This window comes from Stenella coeruleoalba (genome assembly GCF_951394435.1).
Source record: "Stenella coeruleoalba genome assembly, chromosome: 2".
NCBI lineage: Eukaryota > Metazoa > Chordata > Mammalia > Artiodactyla > Delphinidae > Stenella > Stenella coeruleoalba.
The window spans coordinates 21,300,770-21,324,031 of NC_137147.1; the positions used below are offsets into that span (position 1 = coordinate 21,300,770).

At 42.7% G+C, this 23,262-nt stretch overlaps 1 protein-coding gene and 1 pseudogene across 8 annotated transcripts in view; one reads left to right on the forward strand and one right to left on the reverse strand.

The window, feature by feature from the left end:
• STON2 (stonin 2) overlaps positions 1-23,262 on the forward strand; it is a 152,146-nt gene that overhangs the window by 21,576 nt on the left and 107,308 nt on the right. For 5 of the 7 annotated variants that reach the window (XR_013827216.1, XR_013827217.1, XR_013827218.1 and 2 more), the window contains exons 2-3: positions 12,709-12,994; positions 14,820-15,104. The exons of 1 other annotated variant lie outside the window; for it this stretch is intronic. Coding sequence is in view for 3 of the 6 variants with exons in the window: in XM_079913959.1 (XP_079770085.1) it covers positions 12,907-12,994; positions 14,820-15,104 (373 nt within the window). In the remaining 3 variants the exon portion in view is untranslated. The remainder of the gene's footprint in view (positions 1-12,708; positions 12,995-14,819; positions 15,105-23,262) is intronic. One more of the 7 variants, XM_079913960.1, reaches the window with a different exon arrangement.
• LOC307182200 (core histone macro-H2A.1-like) lies at positions 621-2,212 on the reverse strand (annotated as a pseudogene). The gene has a single exon. The product of its transcript is annotated as a core histone macro-H2A.1-like (transcript).

The window sequence follows — 23,262 nt, forward strand, 5'->3', positions numbered from 1 at the left end:
GTGCTCATTCTTCCTTCATCCCACCTCTGACACCTTCCAAAATGCTAACATCCCTAATTGAAGAGTCATTGGCATGATATCATCATTCCTTCTCCAGAAAACTGGTTGAATGTTTGTTGGCCTCCTGATTTTCAAAGGAAAGGCACCCAAAATTGTCGTTTAACATTTTGCACTGAAAATGATCACCCTTTCAGCTTTGCTCCTTGTCTCTGGAAAGGCAAGCTAATTTTGCAGTGGCCTAAGTAAGCAAGGCAGAAAAAGAAATTAAACTTTCTAGAGAGAGAAATCCATGTAATATGTTCCAAAGTGCTACATGTAAAGTTTAGTGGTATTTTGCTACTGTATTGTTTTTTTAATTTACTCCGTACTATGGGCAATAGTTGATTTTTGTTGAAATTCAGTCCCTTATCCATGTTTGGAAATTGTCTAAAGAAGGCTATGCCCAGGCCCTTGAGATTCTGAGCTCTAGAATTAATTCTCCCATTTTTTTTAACAGTTTAACATTTTACTAAATCAATTCCCACGAATTCCAAATTGCAAATATAATTAAGGACAACAGATTCTGTTCTGCCTTTTAAATCTTTCATTTTCAAATCCATCATTAAGACAAAAAGTAAACAAAAATTAAGTCTGCTGCAAATTCATGATTTTTCTTCTTGAGGGGAAAAAAAGGAACATTATAGTAAAAAGAATGCCACTGGGTATACAATAAAGCACACGACACACGGTTACAAAATGGGCTTCCTGAACTCTGCCCCACGTAGAAGACACTGCTCTCCCTGCTGCTCTGTGTCAAGCAGGAGTTCATTAAAATAAAACTATAAAATCTCCTAGGTTACACTAAAGTCAGACACGGTCTGGAACACAGTGCTTAACAACAGTAATGTCAACTATCAGTGCTAACGTAAAAACATTTTAGAAGGTCAAAAACAATTAAACTGGAAACCAAAACCTTATTTTCCCTAGATGAGCAAAACTGAAAAAAATGAAAGGGTTCCTGCCTCCCACTAGGAGTGGAGGGAATCTTTTTTTTTTTTTTTTTTTCTTTTCTTTCTTTCAAATTGGAGGCGGGGGCACGGTGCGGGCTGGTTCTGCAGTTCCTCAGCCTAACTGGCGACCAGCTTGGCCATTTCCTGCACGTAGATGCCCATACTCTTGCTGTCAAAAAGCACAAAATACACCGTTTTGATGGAAGAGGACGTTGTTGACATGAAGTAACTGGAGATGGCCCTCAGGCTCAGCTGAGCTGCCGTCTGCTTCGGAAAACCTTTCTGCCACTGCCGATGGATGGAAAGGCGATGGACTTCAGCTTCTTGTCATCCGCCAGGGCCAAGCAGTTCTTCAGTGTCTTTTCCAGAAGTTCCTCACACTGCACCCCAGATGGGACTGTTACAGTGGATCACAAACTTGGCGGGCAGGCCATGGCCTGCGCTGACAGCGGCTCCAGCTAATTCCAAGGGCCCGTTCTTTTTCCGGAGTTCCAGAACAGCTTCCACAAACTCCTTGCCACCCTTCTTCTCCAGCGTGTTTCCTAGTTCCTCTTTAAGGTCAATGTCAGCATTGGTAGGATTGATTATGGCCTCCACCTCAAAGCCCGCTAAATTACTGATTTCACTGTGAATAAGGTTTGGCTTCTGGCCGAGGAAGAGGCTCTTGGTGGAGAGCACAGTGAAGCCATCGGCGGGTGTGCCCTCGGTCGTGCTGTCAGCGCTGGCTGCCTTGCTGACTGCTCCCTGCTTCTTGGATTTCCAGGCCCTGTTCTTGCCCCCTGCTTTCTTAGACACGGGCTTCTTCTGGGACGGAGACTTGGCCTTTTTGGCTGGGGGTGGTGTGATGATGGCTTCCGACTTCCCTTTGGATCCTTGTTTCTTCGCTAGCAACTCTGGATGGATGTGTGGTAACACTCCCCCGCTGGCGATGGTGACTCCTTTTAGCAGCTGATTCAGCTCTTCATCGTTGGCCACGGCCAGCAGGATGTGCCGGGGCGTGACCCGGCCCTTCTTGTTGTCTCTTGCTGCATTGCCAGCCAGCTCCAGAATCTCCGCTGTCAGGTACTCCAGGACGGCGGCCATGTACACAGGTGCGCCCACTCCGATCCTGTACTCGGGGTGGCCTTTCTTGATGTACCGCAGCATCCGGCCCACAGGGAAGATGACTTCTGACTTGGCGGACCGGGACTTTTAGTGGACTTCTTCTCACCCCGGCTGGACATGGCGGTGGCCCTGGAGATGGATCAGTAAACACAAGTTCTGGAGGCTGGAGAGTCCAAGATCAAGGTTCTGGTACAGTTCAGTTTCTGGTAAAAGCTCTCTTATAGAGCACACGGCCACTTGTCTTCACTTGACCTTTCCTCTGAAGAGCTTGCTGAAATGCAGATTCCTGAAATCCACTCCCAGAATTGATTCAATAAGTCCAGGTTGGGCCCCAAGATGTGCCTTCTTAACCGCATCCTCTCTTCCGAGAACCTTAACCGCATCTTGTATCTTTTGTCCCATTTTTAAACTGTAGCACTGGCACAGCCTGGGTGGATCATCTGCCCAGTATGTGACAGGCTGAAATTAAGGGTTGGTCACTGTGTTCTCACCTGGAACTCAGGATCTCCTCTAAGCTTGTGACTTTTGTTGAGAGAATTCAGTTTTTTGTGGTTGTAGGATTGTTGTCTCCTTTATCTTTCTGGCTCTCAGTTGGGTACCACTCTCAGCTCCTAGAGGCTGCCCTCAGATCCTTGCCCTGTGGCCTCCATCTCAGCAGTGGGGAACCTTCCTTTCACACTTTGAATCTCTCTGACTTCCTCTTCTGCTACCAGCCAGAGAAAACTCTCTCCTTTTAAAGGGCTCGTTGATTAGCTTAAGCTTGCATGGATAGTCACCCTATCTTAAGGTCAATTGATTAGTAACCTTAATTGTATCTGCAAAATCCCTTTTGCCATGTACTATGACATAATCACAATAGTAACACCAGGGTGTGGAGATTATGGGAGTCATCATAGAATTTTGCTTGCCACAATTTCTCTCTCTTATTTTATTAGAATTGCATTTGCCTGTAAGTATCAGAAAACTTGATTATAATAACTTAAACCAAAATTTTTTTTTCACATAACAATATATATAGAGATGAGTGATTATTGATCTGGTTCAGTGGCTCAATGACATCAGGATCAATGACTCTGTGATTCTCTTAGCCTTTCCTTGTGGTTATAGTAGCTCCAGCCAGCCATCATGACTGTATTCAAGGCAGGAAAAAAAGAGAACATGAGTAGGATTAGGACAGCATGAGTAATATCTGTTATCTTCATCGGGAATGCAAAACAGAACATAGATAAAAAACACTTCTCAGAGCTTTATTTCTGACCATACTTCCATTTATGTCTCATTGGCCGGAACTTAGCCAAGTGGCCACCCAAAGGTTCAAGGGAGGCTGGGAAAGCAGGAATAGGAATTATTGTGATTGACTCAACCAATAATGACCTATCCTCCAGTGCTGGATGATAAGAGGAAATGGATGTTGATGATGTAGCTAACATATCTGTTATACCTGTTCTCTGGAAGGTAGAATGTGGTATAGTGGAAAAAATGCAGAATTTAGAGTCAAGAGACTTGTAATCCTGTCCCACCTCTGTCATGCTTAGCTGTGTGACCTTAGACTAGTCAAGCAACCTCTCTGAGCCAGTTCCCTTACCTATCAAGTGAGAGAAATTTCTGCTTTACTTATCTCAGTGTTATTATAAAAATGGATTGAAATTACCCATGAGTTTCTTTGCATCCTGGAAATATATACTAATTGTGGTTTTTGGTAAGTATTTGGTATAAAAATAAGAATGTATTTCATGGATTCTAAGAAATATATGTATGTATATATACAATTTTTAATATTTTATAATCTCTGAAATTAGATGCAGTTTACAATCTATGACAGCTTCAAAGAAATATAATAACAATATTTTGTTAAGCTTCTTGGAAAGTTTTAGGGTTATGCTTAGGAAATATGGCCATTGGAACCCACACACTCCTATAGACTCCTAGGAAACTGACAGTCTCATGATAGAACATCTAAAATATAGATGAAAGGAAATTATCCACACCAACTTCCTACTTTCATACAGGGAGATATTAGTATCTCTATTCCAGATGTAAAACTGAAGTAAGCTGAGATGAGTTTACAAGATGGAGTAAGCCATCTTCTAAGAGTTCAAGGTGCTAGAAAGTATTCCACAAACTTTAAAGCTTGACCTCCTACCAGGGTTATTCACTGAATGTGACATACTGTTCAGCTACCTAGGGATGTCATTACGGGTCACTGCCTCAGGAATGCACCGAGATCAGAGGCAACCTGTTTTGCAAGTCAAGTGTGACATAGATCCTTGACTCTGAATGTGGAGCCATGAAGTTGTTGGATAGCACAGCCATCAAGATTGTTTATTTTGAAGAAAAATCACATGATAGAATAATTATCTATCTAACATGAACTCTGTTCTTTCACGAAGGAAAAGAATTTTAAAGAAGAAGGAAAAGAAGCAGTGTTCCAAGTCCTTAATCTGATTTAGGTCTTTGTCACAGGGTAATCAGGCCTTCCAGGCTTCTGCTTATTCTGAGAATTTATGAAGCAAGCAACATTGTTACTTTAACTTCCTGACTAAACTTTTGTGATTTCTTCTTCTTCTTTTTTTTTTTAAAGATGTTGGGGGTAGGAGTTTATTAATTAATTAATTTTTGCTGTGTTGCGTCTTCGTTTCTGTGCGAGGGCTTTCTCTAGTTGTGGCAAGCGGGGGCCACTCTTCATCGCTGTGTGCGGGCCTCTCACTATGGTGGCCTCTCTTGTTGCGGAGCACAGGCTCCAGACGCGCAGGCTCAGTAGTTGTGGCTCACGGGCCTAGTTGCTCTGCGCCATGTGGGATCCTCCCAGACCAGGGCTCGAACCCGTGTCCCTTGCATTAGCAGGCAGATTCTCAACCACTGCGCCACCAGGGAAGCCCTAACTTTTGTGATTTCTGTAGCCCACTGTGACAGAGGCTGCAGAGTGTAAAACCATGCTTGGTATTATTTTGTATGACTGTACTGAGCACAATTCTGAGTGCTTAGTAGATGCTCAGTGTAAGTTTGTTGAATGTCTTATTTTAGAAGAAAGTTCTAAAGAAATACAAAGAATTCACACAGTCTTATTTTTTCCCATTCTTCCTTTCTTCTCAGTTTTCCTTTTGACCTTTAGTTGCTTTTCCTTGACCAGGAAAAATTTGAGGCTTTACTTTGGAGTTTGGAATTGGCACCAGGATCTAGATTAAGATGTATTTGCATAAACCCTTGATAGCAGGCTGGATAGCATTTGTCAGTAACCTCAAAACCCAACAAGTGGATGCGGAGATTTTTAAAGTAACTGTCTAGTTGAATACATATGACAAAGAGATATAGAAGGAAGATCACTAAATTCTCAGATTTAAATAACCTCTAACCAAGCAAGAATTACTTTATGATATTTTATAGCATAGCTAACCTAACAAAATAGAACATTGTCCCAGCTCTGAAAGGATGGATTTAATCCATATGGCTATATGAAACCCTCTTTTCCTTCTCATATGATTTATAAATGTTCTGTAAAACTTATTAATATTTCCAGGACATCAGTATAAAATCACCCTAGTATAGATGATCTGCACTAGTGTCTTTTTCTTTTTTTAAAAATGAGCACAAGTCAGTAAGGAATGTTTCAGGGGAGGACTTTCAGTTCTTGCTATAACTGGTTAACAAACTGGTCCTTCTGCAGTAAACAACCACAAAACCAGGCAAAATGTATCAGGTAACTGTTTTCAGGTATTGGTCAACAGAAAGCACAGTATTTCCGTCCTGAGTGAAGGAAAACTCATGAGGTGAGTCTGATGCTCACCTTGGCTGTCTTCCAGGGGAGGGTTTCCTGATTGCAGCGGAGTATGCTAGAGTCTCAGCTGAGCACAGCACTCCTGCTGAACTAAGGAAACACAGATCTGAGTTTGGGGCAATTGAAGCAGCTAGAATCCACAGGGCAGTGCACTAGAGAGGAGAGGGTTGCATAGGGCTGGGGGGGAAGAGGACTCCCTGGGTACACTCTCTGGGTGTACCCAGGGAGTCCTTGGCCAGGCTAGAGTGCCCATGAACAGGTGGAAACTATATGAGATTTACCAAAAATGGCGGCTCCAGGGTTGAGAATTGGACAGAGATACTAAAGGTCAAGCAGCTGATACTAAGGGACACTGGTGGTCCAGCCCAGAAACAGTGGAAAAACCTTTTAACACCTTAATAATATCCCAAGCATCCAGAAGAGACACAGAAAATCTGTGTCTTAGGGGCAAAAGTCTATACTTTCAAGCAGGGTTGGTAAATTTCTTTCTTTTTTTTTTAATATAAAGGGCTAGATGGTAATTATTTTAAGCCCTGTGAACCATTCAATATTTCTCATACCTACTCAACTCTGCTATTGTAGATCAAAAGCATCCAAAGACAACATGTAAATGAATGGGCATGGTTTTGTTCCAGTGTCACTTTTTTTTTTTTAACAAAAAAAGGCAGGGCTTCCCTGGTGGCGCAGTGGTTGAGAGTCCGCCTGCCGAGGCAGGGGATGCGGGTTCGTGCCCCGGTCCAGGAAGATCCCACATGCCGCGGAGCGGCTGGGCCTGTGAGCCATGGCCGCTGAGTCTGCACGTCCGGAGCCTGTGCTCCGCAACGGGAGAGGCCACAACAGTGAGAGGCCCGCGTACCGCAAACAAACAAAAAAAAAGGCAGAGGGCCAGACTTAGTTCATTGCTATAGTTTGCCAACACTTGCCCTAGAGTAAGGCCTACTTTAAATCTACCCTAACAAAGCTTAGAGCCAAGTGCTGTCAAGAAAAATTGCAAGGGAAATTGAGTTTGGAAGTTGAATCCTGCGGTAGTTAGAGGAGGTTGGGGAACATCTTTGACTTTGCAAAGATTCATCCAACAAAGTGGAAGACCAAGTTTATGCAAGCCTATGCAAGATCAAGGTGGGCAGACAGTTTGACTTCTGGCAAAAATCAACTCTGCAGAGGAAGATCAAATCTAGAATGTCTTCATGTATCCTAAACAATTGTTAGGTATGCAAAGAAACAGGAAAATATTACCCATAGTAAAAAAAAAAAAAAAAAAAGTCAATAGAAACTAATCCCCAAATGGTCCAGATGTTGGATTTAGCAGACAAAGCTTTTAAAGAAACTATTATAAATATGTTCAAAGAACTAAAGGAAAATATTGTCAGAATGAGTGAATATAAAGGCATCTCAGCAGAGAAATAGAAACTATAAAAGAATTTAATTTAGTTTGGACTAACCACATTTTAATAGTTACCTGTGTCTAGTGGCTGCTGTTGGAATTGAATAGCACAGTGTTAGATCGAAGAGAAAGGGGAATGGACAAGTTGCCCTGTATCCAGGTTGTTTCCCAAGCTATCTTATACATAGTGTTTATTTATTTTTTATTTTTTTAAAAAATGTACTTATTTATTTTTGGCTGCGTTGGGTCTTTGTTGCTGCGTGCGGGCTTTCTCTAGTTGTGGCGAGTGGGGGCTACTCTTTGTTGCGTTGTGCGGGCTTCTCATTGCCGTGGCTTCTCCTGTTGCTGAGCACGGGCTCTAGGCGTGTGGGCTTCAGTAGTTGTGGCACACGGGCTCAGTAGTTGTGGCTTACGGGCTCTAGAGTGCCAACTCAGTAGTTGCGGCGCATGGGCTTAGTTGCTCCGCTGCATGTGGGATCTTCCTGGACCAGGGCCCAAACCTGTGTCCCTTGCATTGGCAAGCGGATGCTTAACCACTGCACCACCAGGAAAGTCCTACATGGTGTTTAAATTAACCTTTCTAAAACATTTGCCAGCTCAGAAGACCTGAAGAAGCTACCTACTATGTGGTAAAACAAGTTAATTTGTCCATTCTTTCATTCATTCATTCAGCTATTTACTCAATAAACATTTACTAAATGCCAGACCTAGTCAAAGAGTTGGAGATATCCACAAGAACAAAATCCAGTCCCTTTCCTCAGGGAGCTCACAGGCTAATTGACATGATAGCCATATTAGCAAACAGGTTCATTATCATTTGATAAATGAGAGTAGGTAAGATACTACCAGCATACAGAAGACATGGTGGATAAGGAACAAGTGGGATTAGTGGGAGTCAAGGAAGGGTACCGTGTATCAGAGTTCTTCATTGCAAACAACAAAAACTGACTCTGGCTAACACAGGAAGAAAGGAGCCACTGAGGACTTTTTAAGCAGAGCTGTGGCATGGGCATCTTCAGGTTTTAAGCAGACCACGCTGGCATAATAGTTTGGATAATAGGTTAGAGGGGATAATGCTGAAGGCAGGGAGAGAGGTAATAGACTAGTAATTGTCTGAATGAGAGACATTGAGGGGCTGAACCAAGGCAATGGCTGTGGGAACGGAAAGGGTGGTTTCAGGAGTTCAAACTCATTCTAAAATTGAGAACTGTCACTGTCCCAACCCCTCCTTTTCCAGTGCACTCAACTCACTCCCACCCTCTTCAGATAAACAGCGTAACTCACTGTGAACTAGACATGCCATTTCTGCTCCTTCTTCCTCGAATGACTTTGCCCCTCTGCTCATTTTCTCAGAGCTCTCCCTTCCCATTTAAGATGCAGCTCATGACCACCTACTGCTCAAGCCTTCGGTAGTCTCTTAACACCCTAACTCTCTATAAGGTTGCTGTCATTGTTTTGATGGCTAACTTGTCACAATAGGTTAAAGAGCCTATTGTGTTATTATATCACTGTCATACCTCCCTGCATTCTACTGTAAGCTACTAGAGGCTAGTGATGCTGTCTCAGTCAGGTCCTAGAATGGGTCCAGCACAGAGTACCCAGTACACGTTCCTGATGATGCTGGCCCCTGGCTCTGTGCGACACATTAGGGTCCTGTTGTGGCTGATAGCTTCCATCACCAAATTCCTGCTCGGTACAGTCTGAGGAATGTTTATCTCCCATAAGCACATCTCTTGGGTCACTGTCTGCTTGTAGACTTTCACCAACTTCCCATTTCCCACTGAACTCTTCTCCTCAGCTGTTAAGGTCCATCAGTCCATTCTCCCCACATTTCCCCAGTAGATACCTCAGCAGTCATCAGACTGACCTCTTTACTGGTCCAAAAACAAGTCCCATGAAGGTCTGATTCTTAATTGTCACTTAGACTAACCCCTGTCCCAAGGATGTCCTTACTCTTCCCTTCCAGTGTTTCAGAACCAAGGATGTCCTTCAAATCCAAAAACCTGCTTAGTCCCTTATGGTTCCAGCCCTTGCAGATCTATGACCATACTGTCACGGCATTTCTGGTGTGTCTTCCAGCAAGCAGTTGTTCCCAGATTTGTCGTGTTTGCTGTCCTGAGCATCTTCATCTCCACAGCTAGATTGCAAGCTGCTTGATCGCTCAGTATCCCAAGGGTGCCAGATACGTTTCTGGACACCTAGGGCTCCTGAATGCATATTAGAAGATTGGCATAAGGCAGAACTATTTCTCGGACTCCCATCTTATCAGTCAACTGCATTCTCCACCCGCCACCCCCACCCCCGCCCCATTTTAGCGTGTAAGGGAAGCCGAGGAAGAAGCTTCTCTCTGGAATGGCAGCCCAGAGACTTTAGTGAGATTTTTAGTGTCTCTTGGTCAGCACTGCTACTGATAGTGAGTCACTGCTCGCTTGTGGTGATTCTAAGCCTCACTTTATGATTCATGTTCTAAAAACGGGGTGAGGTTTTTACAGAGAAACCAATTCCGTTGTGAACGTAGCCTCACAATGATCAGGTTCCTCTGAGGGCTTCCAGCTGCTCGCCCAGCACTCTTCAGGGTCAGGCATCTCAGGGTTCACTGGATATAGCTGTTTCATGGCAAATACCTAGAATCCGTTTCACAGGGTTATGATAGGCGGTTCCCCATGATAAATTTGTTCCCCCAGCCTTTCTTGAGACTTTTCATGGTCTGTAACCAGCCATGTCTGGATCTGGGATGGGCAAGTTGAGGAAGGGTAGATAAATCTTGGGGGCTCTTCTTTTGTTCATACGTCTGAGTAGTAGTCTTGGTTCCTCAGCCAGAAAGCGCTTGCATCTATAAAGAGGAAGTTGAGTGTGTGACTCTGTTTAGCATCTGGGAGAACTGCTCTAAAAAGCACTGAAAAGGGAAATCACTAAAATCAGAATGTGTAAGTGACAGAAACGGGGTGGTTTTGTGCAATTTATGTTCTGGTCCCAAGACTTCGACTGGCAAACAGTGTACCTTTGTGTGAGTCATTTACCTACGGTAGCGATGACCATAGTTGACATTTATAAAGAGCTTGGATTGGGGCCTGGCATTCAGTAAGCCCTCTGTAAGCTCACCTGCTATGATCATCGTCATTGTTACATAGGGTTTTTCAGTCCCAGTACTAAGCACTTGGTGTATGTTATCTTATTTAATCCTTAAAATTATGACATGAGTTTTGCTGCAGAAGGGTGAGCTGAGGCTTAAAGACCATACAGTACTCAAATCCAGACAGTGGAACTCCTGAGCCCATTTCAATCTCTGTTGTTACTATGCCTGATTTCCTTAGGCCTCAGTTTTTTTGTTTTTTTTTTCCATCTGTAAAACTTGAGAGCTGGACTACTGGCCTTTAAAATCTTGGAGCTCTAAAATTTCTAGATATTTTCTCCATTATTTTCACCCTTCTCCTTCTCTCCTTCCCCTTCCCCTCATCCACCCACACTCATCCGTGAATTTCGCTGGATTCATCATCATGGGATGGGCAGGATGTTTTCCCCATTGAGCTATGATGCTGCAAATGTCAGCACGTGGACTTGTAGTATTGTGGCTTTGTGGTGGTTGTTGGAACTGGTTTGCATGCTGCTGTTGTTGGGAGAGGGGGAATCTGACTCTTCAATTTTACTGTCTTTTCTTGGCCTGCAGCCATTGCCACATTGAGTGATGCTAACATTTGACGGGCTTGAGAAAGGCTTAATGGGAGAAGCCCACTGGAATCAGCTCTTTGGGTCCGTGGGCCCTGCCTGGTTCTCTGGTGAGATCTGGTTTGGAGCACTCACTCTCCAGGCTTTTAGCACATGTCTGGTCCTGTGATTGGTAAGGATCTTAGGAGAGGAACTTGGAAGAGAGGTTTCTGAACTTTCCATTCTGCGCACAGCTTGGATTCCCTGGCAGATTTCCAGTGAGCAGTTTCACTGATCATTTCATTATGGTTCCATTGTCATTAATGTCTGTAAAGTACTTTAGTTGGTGGTAGTCTATATATATTCTCTAGTATTTTTCTTCGTGGCTATGACCCAAAGATTAGAGTGTTTCGGCATCAGAAGACCTGGGCTCAAGTGTTGCATCTGTTACTTCCTAGCTTGGTGCAGGTGTGTACCTTCTTGTTATGACCTCTGCTTGATCATTTTTTTGGTGGTCTCTTACTATGGAATAAAAAGAGTCCATTTGTCACTATCCTAGGATGTGTGAATTCTTCCACTTAGAAACTTGGGAGAAACATCTTAGAATCTTAGGGCACCAAACAAAGGCTTTGAAACAGCAAAAGTGTTGGATAAGTCACTTAACTCCTCTCAGCCCAGATTTCTTCCTCTGTGAAAGAATTATAATAATTCTTACCCAACTACAATGGCTATTCAGTCAAAGTATGGTATGAAAATAGGTTTCTGAAAATTATAGATTCTGTGGGAAACATTACTTGTTTTTAGGAAGTATCATGCAACAAAACTAATTGTTTTAATTACCAAAACAAAAGCTATTAAATGTTTCTATTCTCTTTATCGTTAGCATAGATTATTTACTGCAGATAATAACCTGTAGTAAAATTTCAATGTTTTCTTTTTATTGTGCACCAGCTAGAAGGCTATAAGTTAAATTATTCTAGACTGAAGTGAATATTGTGAGTATTCAGTTAATAAGAACTGATGCTGTTCAAGGTGGATAGTAGCTCTTATGTGGAAACATTAATTCAGATTTTACTAATTCATTATAAGATCAAGAGTTAGGTGCCAGTTGTAAAAAGACATTAATTGTACAAGCAATATTATGAGTCTATTAAGATCCTTACATGGAACATAATTGCAATGTGAGTAAAGGCTAGACTTTTACATACTAATTCAAACTGTCCTAGAGTGAAAATGTGTTTCTTTAACTCACATTTTCCACTAAAGTAAATATGCCCTACCCCCTTACTCCAAATGAATAAGATGACTCCTTTTCTGTTTTTCTTGATTGGTAAATCATGCTTGGAGATACCATCTGGAGATGGTTGGGTTTCTGCCAAAGATTTAAATCAGGCTTGCAAAGAGCTACCTGCCTAAGGCAAAAAACCACACTGATTTAATAGGAAAGAACATGCTTTTATTTTGCCATCTGGTAAAGGAAAGTGAAAGCACTTTGAAAAATTTTAATATTTGTTCTACAATGATGGCCTTATAGATAAAAGTATTTCCAAAATATAGTAACTGGGAAAATTGGAGAATCTAATTGCTAAAATCTGCGTGATTATTTATGTCTGATTTGAAGGCACATACAGAGATCTTGATGCTAAAAGCAGATATTTCTGTAAGAGAAGTGAAGGCAAGACAGGGATAGAGAAAGCTAAATAGGTTGGAAACGACTCAGACCTCCTTGTGGGCAGTGTTGAAAGCTCAAGACCTGAGTGGATTGGTTATAATGTGATGGTTATCCCTTTTACTTTTTATTTTTTAAACAGATTTCCACTTGGCAGATTAACCAAAGGCAAGAGAGGCTAATCTGTCTACGTTCTGAGTGCCACTCTCCGCGAGACCCCCATAACAGACCCCAGGCCCAAGTCCACTGTGCTACCAGACCCCCACCCCACCCCACCCCAGGCATTGCTCTGGGGTCTGCCTGAGGCCAGCAGTGTGAAGATGACCAGCACCTTCCTAGCATGACGACCTTGGACCATGTGATCGCTACCCACCAGTCGGAGTGGGTCTCTTTCAATGAGGAGCCGCTCTTTCCTGTCCCTTCTGAGGGTAAGGAGAACTTCCATCGCCTAAGTGAAAAGATTAACAAAGAACCACACCTGCTTGTTATGGCTTCTATTTCATCATTCTTTGGGGGGGGATCTTGATACGGAAAACAGAGCCAGTTTGTCACTTTCTTCAGGTCCAGATTCTTCCACTTAGAAGCCTGGAGGAAACATCTTAGAACCTAGGGCCCCAAACAAGGACCAGGAAACACCAAAAGTATTGGCTGCTTTCTTCCAATGAACATTAACTTCCTATTTCCAAATTACTTTATGCTCAGTCTTTTCGGTTATTATTCCCAACAGCAATTCGGATGGTCTCAGTTTTTAAAGCATAATTGTCAAGAGTGACAGGAGCTGGAGCCAGATCCCTTGGGCTCAAATCCTGGCTCCATTATGGATGAGTGATGTGTCCTTGGGTGGATAATTGATTTAACCTCCCTGGGTGGTGGTTCATCTGTGCAGTACGGGTAATCACAGTACCTACCTCAGGGTGCTTGTGAGGATTAAATGAATTAACATGTAAAGTACTTACAGCAGTGACTGGCACATGGAAAGGGCTCATAATTGTCACCCGTGATCATGATGAAGGTGGCTAGATTGACTTCTGGGGAACTGTGCTCAGGGATGAAGGTCAAGGTGGGATGCGGGAGCTATTTACAGAACCACCTCAGCTGCTTCTGTTCCACGGCCGCTGCTACTGCCACCTGAAATCGTCCCAGCTTCGTTTACAGCACCTGGAAAGTGCGAGTTTACAGGTGTGCTGTCCAATACGGTAGCCCTGTGGCTATCGAGTCTTTGAAATGTGGCTCGTCTGAATTGAGATGCGCTATAAATGTGAAATACCCACACTGAATTTCGAGGACCTAGTAAAAGTTAAATGTGTTATTAACAGCTTTTTATCAATTACATGTTGATGTTACACATTTTCAACACGCTGAGATGAAATACGTATTATTAAAAGTCGTTCTGCCTGTTTCTTTTTAGTTTTAAAATGTGCCTACTAGAAAATTTAAAATTCATATATGGCCCACCTTTTACTTTTTTAGGACAGCGCTTATCTAAATAATTACATTCAGGTAGACCTGTTTGTTTGGCTAGTGATGGGAGAAAGGAGTTTCACATCAGTACTTTTATTTTTTAAACATTTTCCTACAGTAAAATTGGTCATTTTTGGTCTACAGTTGATGAATTTTAACACACGTGTAGATTTGTGTAATCACCACCACAATTGGGATCTAGTTCTGTTATTTAAAAACAAATTTTTGAAGGCTATTAAATGTTCCAGGACCAATGCAGTGATACAAAAGCTAGAGGAAGGGCCTCTGTGCCATATTTAGCTGGTCATTAGTGCAGGGTTTGCACATGGTGGCCCGCAGATGTGTGTTGTTTGGACTGCGCAGAGTTTGAATTTGAATGTTTTTAGTCCAGACAGAAGCTCTCCTGTTGAGCCACAGTCTCCACCATTCCCCATTGCCTTTCGCTTTTCTAATTCGACCTAGTTCTATCTGTTGCTCGGCCTCTGTAGGAATTTTGTTTGTGACCCCTAAGCACTGGAGTAGATGGTAGGATAAGAATAGTGAACAAGACTCCCAGTCTCAGCCTGCATGGAGACTGCTATGGACATCCTAGGGTATAGTTTTTATACATTTTAAGGTAAACACTCTTTAAGCATAGAGGCAGGTGGGCATGGCTGTTTGTCTGCCCTCACACCCTGTAATGGTGAGTCCTTTGATCACTGCTTGCCTGTCCTTTGTTTTTCCTCCACAAGACAGTTCTGAAGAGTGGCCTTCCTCGCATGATGTGATGGTAGTTTCTGGTATCTGTTTCAGGAGGCACTGAAGAGCACCTCCCAGGACCATCGTCTTCCTCAGACCAGTCCGAGATCTCTTCTGGGGAGAACCGTGTGGTGGATGGAGGCTCTCAGGACCTTTCCCCCTCAGAGCACGATGACTCTTCTGAAAAGATGGGCCTCATCTCTGAAGCGGCCTCCCCTCCCCTGAGCCCTGAGCAGCCTCCACCTGACCTGGCTTCAGCCATCAGCAGCTGGGTTCAGTTTGAAGATGACACACCCTGGGCCAGCACATTACCACCTCATAAAGAAGCAGGTGGGACAGGTAGGACAGGTGGGGGGCTGTGCTCACCAGGGACGCTTTTTCGTGAGAGGTCTGCAGGGCTGCCAGCACTCTGTTTTGTCTGCTCCAGAGCCCTGAAGCACTGGAGGGAGCAGACAGAGATCTCATCTGGCTTAATTCTGTGACACGTTTTTATTAACATAAGCATGTGGAAGGATTTATGTGTTCTGGGCCATTTCCAGCCTTTTACCCTTGCCCTGGCTGTTAATTTCTCTTTGGAAGTATGCATATTTATTCATCTATTATGGACTAGAATTCTATTTACTTAGCACCTAAATTGTAAGCTCCTGTGAGTAAAATGAATGTCTCTCAAAGTGTGGACCACCAACCATCTCTAATAGAGTCACCAGTTATACATAGACGTTCTTGTGTCCCAGACCTTTAGAATCCAAATCTTCAGGGGTGGGAACTGTCATTAATGGTCAGTCTCTTACTTTGTGGCATTTAAATGGCCAGAAGCTGCACTGGGAAGCTGAGTGAAGCCAAGGGAATGATTAGTTCCTAGCCTGGTGACCTGGCTACTTATTTTATTGTGCACTGAAGCATACCAAGGGTGATTGGGATAACCTTTGGGACTGTATTAGTTTTCTATTTGCTGCTGTAACAAATTACTACAAACTTAGTGGCTTAACCAACACAACTTTATTATCTTACAATTCTGTAGTTCAGAAGTCCGGCATGGGTGTCACTGAGCTAAAATCAAGGTGTTGGTGGGTCTGCATTCCTTTCAGGAGGCTCTAGGGGAGAATCTGTGTCTTTGCCCTTTCTAGCTTCTAGAGGCTGCCCACATTTCTTGGCATGTGGCCTCTTCCTCAGTCTCCAAAGCCAGCAATGTTGCATCTCTCTGTGCCTTTCTTCTATAGGCAAATCTTCCCCTGCCTGACTTCTGCTTTCTTCTTCTGTTTTTTTTTTTTTTTTTAAATCTGTATTGGAGTATAACTGCTTCACAAGACTGCACTAGCCTCTGTCGCACAACAAAGTGAATCAGCCACATGCACACACATACATCCCCATATCCCCTCCCTCTTGAGCCTCCCTCCCACCCGCCCTATCCCATCCCTCTAGGTCGTCGCAAAGCACGGAGCTGATCTCCCTGTGCTATGCTGCTGCTTGCCACTAGCTATCTATTTTACATTTGGTAGAGTATATATGTCCATGCTACTCTCACTTCACCCCAGCTTCCCCCTCCCCCACTGTGTCCTCAAGTCCATTCTCTATGTCTACATCTTTATTCCTGCCCTGCCTGCCACTAGGTTCATCAGTACCATTTTTTTTTATTCCATATATATGCGTTAACATACGGTATTTGTTTTTCTCTTTCTGACTTACTTCACTCTGTATGACCGACTCTAGGTCCATCCACCTCACTACAGATAACTCAATTTCATTTCGTTTTATGGCTGAGTAATATTCCATTGTATATACAGGCCACATCTTTACCAATTCATCTGTTGATGGACATTTAGGTTGGTTCCATGACCTGGCTATTGTAAATAGTGCTGCAGTGAACATTGTGGTACATGTCTCTTTTTGAATTATGGTTTTCTGAGGGTATATGCCCAGTAGTGGGATTGCTGGGTCATATGGTAGTTCTATTTTTAGTTTTTTAAGGAACCTCCATACTGTTCTCCATAGTGGTTGTATCAATTTACATTCCCACCAGCAGTGCAAGAGGGTTCCCTTTTCTCCATACCCTCTCCAGCATTTATGGTTTGTAGATTTTTTGATAATGGCCATTCTGACTGCTGACTGGTGTGAGGTGATACCTCATTGTAGTTTTTTTTTTTTTTTTTTTTTTTTTTTTTTTTTTGCGGTACGCGGGCCTCTCACTGCTGTGGGCTCTCCCGTTGCGGAGCACAGGCTCCGGACGCGCAGGCTCAGCGGCCATGGCTCACGGGCCCAGCCGCTCTGCGGCATGTGGGATCCTCTCGGACCGGGGCACGAACCCGTGTCCCCTGCATCGGCAGGCGGACTCTCAACCACTGCGCCACCAGGGAAGCCCCTCATTGTAGTTTTGATTTGCATTTCTCTGATAATTAGTGATGTTGAGCATCTTTTCACGTGCCTCTTGACCATCTGTATGTCTTCTTTGGTGAAATGTCTATTTCCTCTTGTTTTTAAGGACCCTTGTGATTACACTGGGCCCACAAGGATAATCCAGGATAATTTCCCCATCTCAGGGTTTTTAACTGAATCACATCTGCAAAGTCTCTTTTGCCATGTAAAAGGACATATTCACAGGTTCTGGGGATTAGGATGTGGACATCTTTGTAGGGGAGCATTATTTTGTCTACCACAGAGACCTCTTAGCAAAGCCAGGTTGATGTTTTTCTGTTGGTGGGTTAAATGTTTTGCTAGCTTTGATGTTTAAAAACAATTCCTTTGCTTTTCAAACGTGTTTTCAACATCAATAAAAATAATTTTAAGAAAATATAAGGCATAATTCTACTGTATAACAAACATTTCCATTTTTACATAACAATTTGCACATTGATACACTTTTTCACATTTAAGCATCAGATTTCTCATGAATTGTTGGTGAGAAAGCCATGACACTCAAAGCAGCATGGATGAAATGACAGGTCCAGACAGGCTTCCCAGTCTGGCTGGAGGGAGGACGTAACCTTTACTGAACACCTAACACAGTAAGACAGTGGGCTGGCTAATTAAGCATTTGTGCATTTGAGGGAAAGTTACTGAACACAGGGCAATGAATCAGTACAGAAGTATGCTTGTTTTCAGTAAGTTACATTCATTAAATATTTATTCTCTCAGACACTGTGCTCAGTGCTTTACGTCATCTCATGAACTCTCTACAACGATCATATGAGGAAGGTATATTTAATATTATATTCATATTACACATGAGAAGACTGAGACAGATAGTGGTTTGGGAATTTGCCCACAGTTGTATGCTAGGAAGTGGCAGGAGAGAGCTTTACTACCAGGCAGACTGGCCCCAGGATCTTTGAACAGCCTAGGGATGCTGTGTGTGTGGTATGTGTGCCTTAATCTTCCCGTTATTGCTATAGTTTCCTCTGCTTCCTCATTCCCCGGAGGCAGGGGAGGCCAGGGATGGGTTGCCCTTAAATGGGCCTGCTTTCAGATCACTGATTATATTCAAGGCATTCAGATTCTTTTACTTATTGTTCATACCTTACCTTTAGTTTCAAAGATCTCCTAATTGCTTAGAACTGTTTATATGACAGATGGATCAATTTGCTTTAATTCTTCACCACTTATTTTTGCAAAACTAACTTTGGAGTTAGTCATAATTATGTTGCCCCCATCTGACTGAGGATTTTAGCTTGTTATTGATAATGGTTTTGAACTTTAATGGTTTTAACTTTTAAGTCATTAAAACCTTATCCTTTAAGGCAGTAGTTTTCAAAGTGTGGTCTATAGATCTCTGGAGTTTCCCAAGACCCTCTCAAGGGGTGTGTGGGACCAAAAGTATTTTCATAATAATTCTAAGATTTTTTTTGGTCTTTTTTTTACTGTATTGGCATTTGCATTAATGGTGTAAAAGTAATGGCAAGTAAAACTTATGGCCACTGTGTACACATAGTAAAAAAAAAAAAGTCAATTTCACATAATATCCTTCATGAAGTAGTAAAGATTATTAATTTTATTAAATCTGGATTCTTTTTTTTAAAATAAATTTATTTATTTTATTTATTTCTTTTTGGCTGCATTGGGTCTTTGTTGCTGCATGCAGGCTTTCTCTAGTTGTGGCGAGCCGGGGCTACTCTTCATTGTGGTGCGCGGGCTTCTCATTGCGGTGGCTTCTCTTGTTGCAGAGCATGCGGGGCTTCGGTAGTTGTGGCTCACAGGCTCTAGAGAGCAGGCTCAGTAGTTGTGGTGCACGGGCTTAGTTGCTCCGCAGCACGTGGGATCCTTCCGGACCAGGGCTCAAACCCGTGTCCCCTGGATTGGCAGGTGGATTCTTAACCACTGTGCCACCAGGGAAACCCTAAATCTGGATTCTTAAGTACATCTTTTTAATATTTTCTGTGACAAATTGGGAAATATGCATAAAACACTTGTGTTCCATACCAAGATATAATGGTTGTCTTGAAGAAAAATGGCTGTCTTGAAAAAAACTGGGTTTGAAAAATATTTTAATTTAAAAATTAAATTTAAAAATCAAAATTACTTAAAGATTATTTGAGAAAGTCAAAACAATGCAAAAAAAACCCTTGATGAACAAAATATCAGCATTTTAAAGACAAAATTCAACCAATACCTTCATGACTGCCGCCCTGCACCCTAATCCTAGCCCTGGTTCCAGTAAAACTCTATGTACAAAAATAGGTAGCTAGCCTGTGGACCACAGTTTGCTGATTTTATATTTTTTAAATATTGTATTTAAAATGTTATTTGATTACTAAGTTTTTTGGTACCCTTTTAAATTTTGCGCCCAAGGTGAGTGCCTCACTTGCCTCGCCCTAGTGCCAGCCTTGCACTGCACTAAGGATATGGGATTCATTGATATCACTAGAGAACAAATCAAGAAATGACAACTTCCAAATGTGTGAAAGCATAATTGTGGCCTGAAAACTGCCCAAACGTTCATTACTAGTTCCATCTGTTTCCACGTATGAACATTTAACTCAGCTCTGTGGAGATGGAGCCCTCTGCTGCAGGAAGAGCCTGTTGGCTGGTTTCCCAGCAGACGTGAGGCCCAACGTGTAGGGTCAGCCCCACCTCAGCAAGTGTTTCTAACCCAGGGACCCAAGAATCATAGAGGACTCTGCAGAGCATCAGGGCGGTAAAGAAAATGGTAATAAATCCAAGGCTTCTATCTCAACTCTCCTGCTGATACCCAACTGCCCATCAAGGAACCCCCCCAAATAAAGGACCGCCGGGTACATCCCTCTTACCCAAACTAGCCTCACCAACTAGGCCAGCTCCCTCATGGGTTTCCTCACACAGACTGTGTTTAACAATAAGGAAGAGTGAGTGGTTGGTAGAGCTAAGGCCAGGTGGTAAGCAGGAGAAACTAGGCTTCAGGTCACTCAACACAGAAAATGCAGGCAGTTCCATCCTGGAGGCTGTTGAGCAGCTCAGATTTTAAAAATTTGAATCCAAAAGATTTGGATACCTGTGCTGTGTCAATGATATCACATATGTTAACTGCAGGCATTACACCAAACTAGCGCAGTGTGGACAGCAAGTATCTTCATGGTGATAGAGACAGCCTGAGGCTTCTTGCAGTCACCGCTCCCTGCTCTATTCTTTGGATAATGCTAAGTTTTCCTGGTGTGGCAGGCCGAATAATGGCCCCCAAAGACATCAGGTCCTATGGCCCCCGGAACCTGTAAACATTATCTTATTTGTAGAAAGGATCTTTGCGGATTGATTATGTTAAGGATTTTGAGATAGGGAGATAATCCTGGATTATCTGGGTGTGTCCTAAATACAATCACATATGTAAGAGGGAGATAGAGGGAGAATTTGCCCACACAGAGAAGGCAATGAGAAGACAGAACAGAAAGGGATTTGAAGATGCTGGCCCTGAAGATTGGAGTCATGAGGCCACAGCCAAGGAATGCCAGCAGCCACCAGAAGCTGGAAGATGCAAGGAATGAATTCTCCCCTAGAGCTTCTGGAGGGAGCATTGCCCTGTTGACATCTTAATTTTGGCCCAGTGATTCTGATTTCAGACTTCTGGCTTCCAGAACTAGGAGAGAATAAACTTCTGTTGTTTAAAGCCACCGGCTTGTTGGTATAGCAGCCACAGTTAATATATCATGTCTCCAAAATCTTAAAATGGAACCAGACTGAGAATGAGTCACTCTGGGCTAGTGGAGCATCTCTAGTAGTGCAGGCCATTTACCAAGCAGATGTTCTGTGCTAGCCACTATGCGTCATCTCCAAAGTTTGCAGCCCTTTACAAACTTTTTAAAGTTTACACCACCATGCATGCAGGTGGTGAAGTTCAGCCAGAACAAAGGTTCCATGGAAACTGATTTTCGGCTTCAGCCGTCTTCCCAGTCACATAAGTATCACCCAAACAAACGGACTCTCTCCTATAACGGAGTTACAGTTTCTCAGTTTATTCCCATTTTCCTCACGTTTGTCCTATTTGCTTCTAGCAAATGCCTAGCACCCTCTGGTCAGATGTCTTTGTGTCAGGAGAAAGGGAAAAATGTGTATCTTGGACTCATCCCATGCAGCCTCTCTATGAGTTCCTTTTATGAGAAAATCATCGTGGCCTCAGAGAAATAGGTGGGAAGACGACAAAGGAAGACTGATTAGTGACATTCCTAGTCTGGATTCCTGGAAGCAAAAAGTGGAGCCTTACTCAGCCAGCTTTTTTCATACCTTAACATCCTGGCTTGCAAAGAGAAGTTGGGAAAGAAATGATCACACACACAGGAGTGCCTAGGTAGAGAAATGTTATCTGGGATACTCCTTTCCCCTCCCCCAGTCCCCATTCCTCCACTCCTCCACAGTTTTCTTGACAGAAGAAAAGCAAAACAAAACAAAACACCAAAAAACCCCACAAAATAATTTATCTTTTAAGTTGTGCCACCTAAGAATAAAGTCAAGGGGGCATTGGATTTCAGCCTGGAAGGGGAATGTGCAATTTGCCTTCATTAAAATGCAGGAGGCTGTAGGCATGGGGAGTAAGGGACAAAGAGACTGTCATTAGTGTTAAATCTCTTGTTTTTGTGGCATTAAATGCCAGAAGGTGCACAGGGAACTTAGAGAAGCCAGGGAGTAGCTAGTCCCCACCCTGGTGACCTGGCTACTCTTTATTGTTCACTGACACATACCCAGGGTGACTGGATAGCCAGGAGTAACAGCTAGAGGGGAAAACAACTCCAGAGATGCTTAAATCCATCAAGGGAACAACTTTCTTTTGGACTTCAACTAGGGCAGGGTTTGAAGTGAATAAGTGCCCTCATGGTTGGTCTGGGAAAAAAGGAGCTACCTGATCTCCCTCAGAAAAATATGAATAAAATCAATTGAGTGACAGAGCCTTTCTATAACTACATATATAGGAAAGAGAGCTGCCACCAGTTCTTTGGACCTGAGGATACTAGGAATGAGAGAGCATATAAAATCATGCCTTTTGATTCTTTTGTAAAAATTGTTTCTTCCATTAAGACCCCTGAAATTTGGTGAAGGCCAAATGTGGAATTCACATATCTGACTTAACAGGACCACATTGGCTCAGGCTGTGTTGATAAATATCCTCTTTTGAAAGATTTTTATTAGACTCTTAACTGTCAAACACTTAAACTTTGGACTTAAATTAGCACAAGAATACTGTTCACACCTCCAGTTTGAAGATGCTGTGTGAACGATCTGGGTTACATGGTGAAAAATGTCAAAAAACTTAACTGAAAACTTGTTTGCCAAACTCTGAACTAAGTGCACAGATATTCTGTTAAACCGTGAGCAGAACCAAAGTTTTTTGTTTCTTTTTTTTTTTTTAAACCTTATGGTGGATCTGTTCAAATCAAAATTGAATCTTTATATTGTTCTCTTAAAGAAATATTTTTGAGAACGAACCTAAACCCAAGTGTGTTTTATTCACATTGGGTCCTTTAGCAATAGTGTTTCTGAGGTTGCCTCGTTGCACAAAGCTTTCCTAACTTAGTATTTTGTCTGCTCTGACTTTAAAATTCTACCGTGCACCAGGAAGAATGTAGTAGTTAGCTTCCCTGTCACCTAAATTCTTTACAAAGATTATCTCAGACCCAAGGCTGATTTCACAGATGTGCATTTTACAAGTGTATGGGTGTGCTTAGAATATGTTTGCAAATGCATGCAAATTGACTGACAGAGCAAAGGTCATCCCCAAATTAAAACAAAACAAAAAAAAATTAAGGCACTATTATCAACATGAGGCTTCCTGTTCACTCGTCATGTTATGCGCTGACCTTCCAGGGACGTGGCAGTTTTGTGGCAAGGCCAAGGCTGAATTGGACCCATTATGCAGATACTGCAGGATATGCATAATTACAAACATAAAAAAAATTTGATTTCCGGAACATTTGTCCCACAGCCCAAGCAAAACACTAGTATTCGCTTGTCCTTCAAATGTCTTCCCTCACAACTTGGACTGAGGCCTTCCCATTGTGTCTGGGGAAGCTAATTATTTGGGACCAGAGAAAGAGCCACTTGT